Source organism: Oreochromis niloticus, linkage group LG4, assembly GCF_001858045.2.
Source record: "Oreochromis niloticus isolate F11D_XX linkage group LG4, O_niloticus_UMD_NMBU, whole genome shotgun sequence".
In the NCBI taxonomy this organism is placed as follows: Eukaryota; Metazoa; Chordata; class Actinopteri; order Cichliformes; family Cichlidae; genus Oreochromis; species Oreochromis niloticus.
Genome location: NC_031969.2, coordinates 4,754,178 through 4,761,405, shown reverse-complemented (window position 1 = coordinate 4,761,405; position 7,228 = coordinate 4,754,178). Strand labels below are relative to the sequence as shown.

At 42.0% G+C, this 7,228-nt stretch overlaps 1 protein-coding gene across 1 annotated transcript; it reads left to right on the top strand.

Annotated features, from left to right (window-relative positions):
* The first annotated feature begins 536 nt into the window (after nucleotides 1-536).
* Nucleotides 537-3,819, top strand: LOC112846717 (uncharacterized). The gene is made up of 2 exons (XM_025906628.1): nucleotides 537-1,257; nucleotides 3,647-3,819. Exons 1-2 carry the CDS (start codon nucleotides 537-539, stop codon nucleotides 3,817-3,819), a joined length of 894 nt encoding a protein of 297 aa, XP_025762413.1.
* Nucleotides 3,820-7,228: the final 3,409 nt, after the last annotated feature.

Below are 7,228 nucleotides of genomic sequence, written 5' to 3'. Positions count from 1 at the left end.
ATTTGCCATCACACGAGTTGATGATATTCAATCAGCATTTCAACTCTTCATATCCCCTCCAATAGAAAGGATCATACTGGACATGACTAACCTGGAAGGGAGGCGTGTATTTCAAGAGAAGTGGAAGCCACTGGATCAGACTGACTTGCATGCTTATATTGGAATTCTGATATTGGGTGGAGTATACAGGTCCAAGGGAGAAGCAACTGCAAGTCTATGGAATGAAGAGAATGGAAGGCCAATCTTTCGAGCAACAATGTCTTTGGAGACATTTCTCAAGATATCTCGTGTGATCAGATTTGACAACCGTGAAACCAGAGCTGGTCGACGTGAAAGAGACAAACTCAGAGATGTATGGGATAAATGGGTGGAAATTCTACCTTTGTTGTACAACCCTGGTCCCCACGTTACTGTTGATGAGCGCCTTGTCCCATTCAGGGGTCACTGTCCTTTCTGACAGTATATCCAACAAGCCGGCCAAGTATGGCATCAAAATATGGGCAGCCTGTGATGCAAAATCTAGCTATGCATGGAATATGCAAGTGTACACTGGAAAGCTACTTGGAGGAGCATCTGAGAAGAATCAGGGGATGCGTGTGGTGCTGCAGATGAGTGAAGGGCTGCAAGGGCATAACATCACCTGTGACAATTTCTTTACATCCTACTGGCTTGGAGAGGAACTTCAGAAGAGAAAGCTGACTATGTTGGGAACAATCAGAAGAAATAAGCCAGAACTTCCCAGTGAAATTTTGAAGATGCAGGGAAGATCTCTGCATTCGTCATTATTTGTTTTCACTGAGAAAGCAACAGTTGTTTCATACTGCCCAAAGAAAAACAAGAATGTTCTTGTCATGAGCACAATGCACACAGATGCATCTCTGAGCACAAGAGATGACAAAAAACCACAAATGATCCTAGACTACAACTCCACCAAAGGAGGAGTAGACAATCTTGACAAAGTCACAGCGACATACAGCTGCCAGCGCAAGACAGCTCGTTGGCCCTTGGTAATTTTCTACAATATTTTGGATGTGTCTGCTTACAATGCCTATGTCCTGTGGACTGAAATCAACCAACATTGGAATGCGGGTAAATTGTACCGACGTCGCCTTTTCCTGGAAGAACTGGGAAAAAGTCTTGCCACTCCCAAGATCCAGATGCGAGTCAGACCAGCTCGATCCCCAGCAGCAGCAGCTGTCATTGAAAAGGTCAAGTGTGCACCATCCAACCAATCTGCAGTTTATTCAGTGGAACCAGGTATAAAGAAACGGAAAAGATGCCAGGTCTGTCCCTCACGAGAAGACATTAAAACAAGCACTGTTTGTGAGAAATGCAAAAAGTACATCTGCAGAAAGCACACAGTTACATTCTGTCCATCATGTGAACAAAATTGAAAATGTTGAACACTGAAAAACTGAAAAAATCAGGCAAGTTAAAAAGAAATGTGTTTGGAAAGAAGGGAAAACTTTTACTAAATTGTTCTTAAAAAGAGTTATGGTAATTCAAACTGTGTTGTATGTCTGTGTTCTAAATGTTTTTCTAATGGAAAATAAAGTTGCTATTGTTTTATTGCAGTTTTTTGACAATTCTGAGTGGATTTACACAGTGCGGGTCATTTTGACCCGCAACATAATCAATGTGATTTTTTTTCAACATAATACATTAATGAGCTACATCCTTTTTGTCTGCATTATGTTTATTTGCCAAAGATTGAAAGAGCATAAACAGAATTTGTCAATCAGTGGAACAACCATGGTCTCTCTACACAAGGAGGACAGACGTCTCTTCAGCTGTGGCATACAGATGTCACAAACAATCTGTCATGGTCTGGGCAGGTCTGAGTAACTTTCCACTGCATCGGCTCCCCTCCTCTGGGTGGAGTCCTTGTTGTTCCTCACCTGATGACAATGACACCGGCAGTATTTATGATCAGCGCGCACAACTAGGCTGTGTCCCAATCCAGTGACCACACTCTAAGTAGTATGCGCACTTCGCGGACTACGTACGGCGGGTACTACGAAGTGCGAGTAGTGCGGAAGTGGGAGGCCTGTGAAATGGGACGATCTGGCCTTCGTTGCGCTGCTGATACTGACCGCAAGAAACGTTTCATACAGCATTGTTTGACAGAAATGAAGGAGAAAACATGTTGTTTTGTTCGTTCATTTTTTTAATGACATCACTTTGATTTGTTGAGTATCTGCGGCTGAGACCACGGGACTGTAAAAACATGATTTCTGGGCTCCATTCTGTACTGAACAGTCATTTCAAGAATAACAATTAGCTTATGTTGTTCTTGAGACTAAAGTCATCTCATTTTGGCAATGTAAATATAATATGGCCAATATTATAGTTATTGTGAGATTATTATGATATATTAGAGCAGTGAGCTTGAACTCTGTGTCATTCACTGGGCTTCAGTAAAGATTCAAGTTGCATTCATTCAGATTTCCAATTACCTTAAATCTTCACTCAAAGACAAGTATCTTTGACAGTGTATATATAGATGTATTATATATAAGAGACAAATATTGTTTGTTTAATATGTTGGCATTACCAAATTTGGCCCAATGCTTATATATATGTGTAAAAAGAAAATGTCCGAGCTGTGATAACTGTTTCTGATAGAATGAAGATCAGACTGATATATTAAATATTCCTTTATTGGGTGAGAAAATCAGACCATGTCATAACTGCGTTAAGTCTTACAGAATAGGCTGACTTCTGCTAAATGGGTCAAACTGGGCAGAAACTATACAAACACATAACATCCTTATAGAATATGATGTAACACTATAGATCAACTTACCTCAGAATATATAAAGCATATAAACAATTACAGCAATATGATACAACAAACACAGCAGTACTACTAATCCAAAATACTCAAAGCTTCATAGAACTGAAACAAACATTTATTTTTAGCTCCATTCTGCTGCTGATACATACTTTAGGTTTCTGAATATTAAACTTGTTGCTGCCTTTCATAGTGTGTAACTTGAAGGCCCTGAGTACTTTCTCCCACACTGAAAACACTGGGATGATAACATTATTTGAACATTACCTAATAAGACTGATTCAGGACAGACAATTAGTTCTTTTAAACTTTCCTAGCAGTCCTTCACAAACAGGGAACAGTCTGTCTAGAACAGTCAGGTGTATCCACTGCTACAAAACAGCACAAGAGAAGGAGGATTTAGTGTTTGTGTTATTACGAGTGCTAAACAAGAAGAGTTCCCAGATGGTCCAGTGGACACATGTGTGACTCCTGTGATTAAAGCATCTTTCTTTCAGCTTAACGAGTGAACCGTCAGCTCGTTCAAACACACGTTAAAGTCCGTTTGGCTCGACACCACCAAACAGAGGCAGCAATATAAAATACAACACCTGGAAAAAGAGATTGAATCACTCAAAAAAGATAATGACGACATTAAAGATCGTGTATTGAGCCAGGAAAGATACAAAAGAAGATGGTGTCTCCGTATCAAAGGGAAAAAGGAGAAAATAAATGAAAATATCAGAGAAGAAGTGGTGGGAAGAGTGGGAAGAGCAGCGGAGAATAAGCATCGACAAATCATTATTCTGTTTGTGAGATGTGCCATGAGAGATGACATCTGGAGGCAAAAAAAGGCTTCTCCCGTATGCAAAGAAGAAAGCATTCGCTTTGCTGAAGACCTGACCCTGGAGGACTGGAGATCCAGACAAGCATTGTGGCCAAAAATCAACCAGGCTCAGAAGGAAGGCAAGGCTGCGGGCTTCAGGGGCCCTTTTGGTTTCATAGAAGGCAAACGCATCAGGGAAGAGACCCCAGGTACGGGCTGACATCTGACTACGAAAGGATTATACAGTGGAACATTTCGGATGATGGGACTTTTACATCAAGACTTTCCTACTCCACCTCCTAAACTTCCTCTTTAAAGCTGTTCATGTGTTCCGTGTTCCAATTGAAAACTAACATTTCTTTTTTTTCCTTTAACACAAGGGGACTTAAAGACTCAATTAAGCGCAAAGCTGTTTTTCTGCAAGGGGCAACAGGCAAATTGTTTTTTTCTCCAGGAAACTCATTCTGAGGAATCTGATGTGAAGTTTTGGTCACAACAATGGGGAGATAAAAATTTTTTTAGTCATGGTACAAACAGGTCGGCTGGGGTTGCTATTTGTTTCAACAGATGTCCTGGTAGGTTTTTGTGCAACATGGCAGACAAAGATTGACATTGGGTTGCCTGTGTGTTAAACACTGATAATACTCTGATTATTTTGGTTAATGTTTATCGATACAACAATGATCAAGAGAATAAGAACCTGCTGCATCAAATTTCTACAGTTATAAAGGAACTTAATACCAAATTCCCCACTGATTATAAAGTAGTTGGAGGTGATTTCAATGTGACTCCCGATGAATGGTTGGATAGATGGCTGTAAGGAGTAAATATTTAAACAAGACATTCTTCAGGCGAAATAAAGACACTCAAAACAGTTTAGATGGTAACAACGTGCGCACGCTGGGTGAGCGCTGCTGTCTCAGGCTCACAACCAGCATTTGTGGCAGTTCTTTATTTATAGCGTTTCAGAGTATGTGTGTGTGTGTGTGAAGTTTATGATCTCAGAGTGTGTGTGTGTGTGTGATTCTGAAGAATGGGCCCCTCTTTGTATTTGGGAGTGTATAGATAAGAACGTCCTGCTCTCCCCTTCCTGGGAGTGAAACGGCTCGTAGAGAGCCAGGTGCAGAGGAAATATACTGGGTGAATCATATCTGAGAACACTATGCTTTTGTCTTTCATTTAAGCTTCACTTCAGCGAAACAGTAAAATCATAAAATACGATTAAATGGAAAGAATAAATGGGTAAACAACTATTAACACTAAAATTAAAGATAAACTTTCAATAACATATGAATAGAAGTGGGAATAATACTTGAAACATTTGAAAATCTCTTAACATATCCCTCCTGTTGTTAATTTGTTTTACACATTTTAACTTTTATCAGCATACAGTCTCTTGACAGTGCATTTTTAACTGTTGCTTCATTATTAACAGGAGTGTCTTTTCCCTTTTAGTTACAGGTTGTTTCTTCATCTTCGTCGTCGGTGTTTGAGTCAGTGTCGGCGTGCTCCAGCAGTGTCATAATTTCTTTTTGGCCGACAGGGTCCGGTGTAATAGCTGTGGCTATCAGTCTGTTGATCATGGATCTTATGCAGGGAATACAACAACAACCACATAGGGTCAATATGGCTGCAAAAACCGCTATTGACACTAGGATTGATGACACTAGGCTGCGGTACTTTCCAACCATGTCCATCCAGCTGTCCCACATGGAAGTGTCCACTCCAGAATGTTCTTTCATTTTCTCGTTCAGGGTCTTCAGGCCCTCCAAGGCCCTTGTCAGGCTGCCATCTGCGGCCGTGTTGTTGGGGATATATGTGCAACATTGTTCTCCAAACATGGAACACACACCGTTATTCTCACTTAGCAGCATATCCAAAGCTATCCTGTTCTGGAATGACATCAGTGACGTGGCCCTCAGTTGTTCAGCTACTGCATATAGGCCAGCCTGGGTTAGATTTCCAAGGCGTTGAACATTGTAGTGGATGTAGTTTATTCTGTCCACATTCTTGTTAATTGTGCACCACCAGCATAGTGATGACTCGAAACCTGCGGCCACTTGGTCTACCAACTTGTATTCGTCAGGCACTCCTCTTGGAACACCTATGGCGTCAATATAAGTCGGGTCCGGGCCCGGTTCCTCTGGTGCAGCTCTTTTTGTACGTGTCGTCTGCCAGTAGCCTTGTGAGGTTATGGTTATGTCAGTCACTGAAAGTTTAACAACTTGTATTGGTAAAAGCAGGGACACCAATCCGCATACTCCCGTCCAGTCACTGGGCATGCGATCGTAGATCTGTGGGTCTCCACACCACCACCATACATCTGCTCTGCTTATGGGCTTAAAAGTCTCATTTACCTTTGTTATGGTCAGGCAGTTTGATGAATTCAGTCGTCCAATTCGCTCTCCTGAGCCAGTCATGTTAATGCAGGTGTGGTTTGCTGACGTCACCTTATTGTTGAAAATAGGTTTCTTCTTTTCCTGTCCAGTGATTGGGAAGGTTCGGTCCCATTTTGTGCAGTTAGGTTCAGGTATGTTAGTCCAGTTCATTACTGCAATTAAACAATGGTCTTCTACTGGCGCTGGTACTATCCTCAGCGTTGGGTGGGGTCCCAGGCAGACCACGCAGTCATCATTTGCATCCTGGGCTGCCTGTTCTGCCAAGAGAAGCCAATTGTTTGAATGTCCAGAAATGCCTGTGGTTATTTTGAACCAGTCGTCTGCTTCCAATTCGGGCCCCACAATCGCCACCTTCGTCATATATGTGTGGGGTCCCACTGTTAACGCAGGGATATCCTTGGTTTCTTTTGTTAAGGTATTGGTTCCAGTATTTGTGATGTTACTGCATATTGACAAGTAGGTATGTGGATCAGATGCGTGTTCTCTGTATACAAACAGTGTTAGATGATAGCATGGAGATTTGTCCTCGTCACAGCACTGCATGGTTTTATGATATGCCACATTCTTTGGGGTTGCTGCTAGTGGGAATCTCTCCGTGTGGAAATTCAGTACAAGATGAGTTGATGTTCTGGTCATATTCATGGTTCTAGACCAATTTTTTGCTGACTGGTCTAAGAAGTCTGTCCCATAGGGCGTCCAGTCGTTGCCAGTGTAGGTGAATACGGTATCCCAGTTCTGGTTCCAGTCGTTACTTGACAGATACCATTCGTATCCACTCCACTCGTCACCTCGATAACCTCCAATATGAAACGAGTTTAGCGGGATCCATACTGTTGAAGAGAAGCTGGTCTTGTTATAACACAAGTATAGATCTTCGGTCTTACTCAACGTTGTAGTCTGGCTGCAGGGATTCTTTTCATATTTTCTGGCGCCGGCTAAGTCTGTACATCTTATACAGAAAGTGCTTCGCTTTCTTCTGGTGATTTTTGTCACTCTTGCTTCTGGCACTAGGGTGGCTTGTCCTGAGCACGTTATGTTTGGTTGTCGTCGATAGATGCTGGGGCAGTGCGGGTCGCAGGGGTTGCCTGTGCAGATATTATTTATAATCACAAGGGTAATTGCCAGGAACACGGACCAAATGGACAGGAAGCACAGGGTCGTGACTGCTGTCAACTGGCATCCTTTTGTCCAGCATCGACGTCGTCTATATGGTCTTTCATTTAACATTTC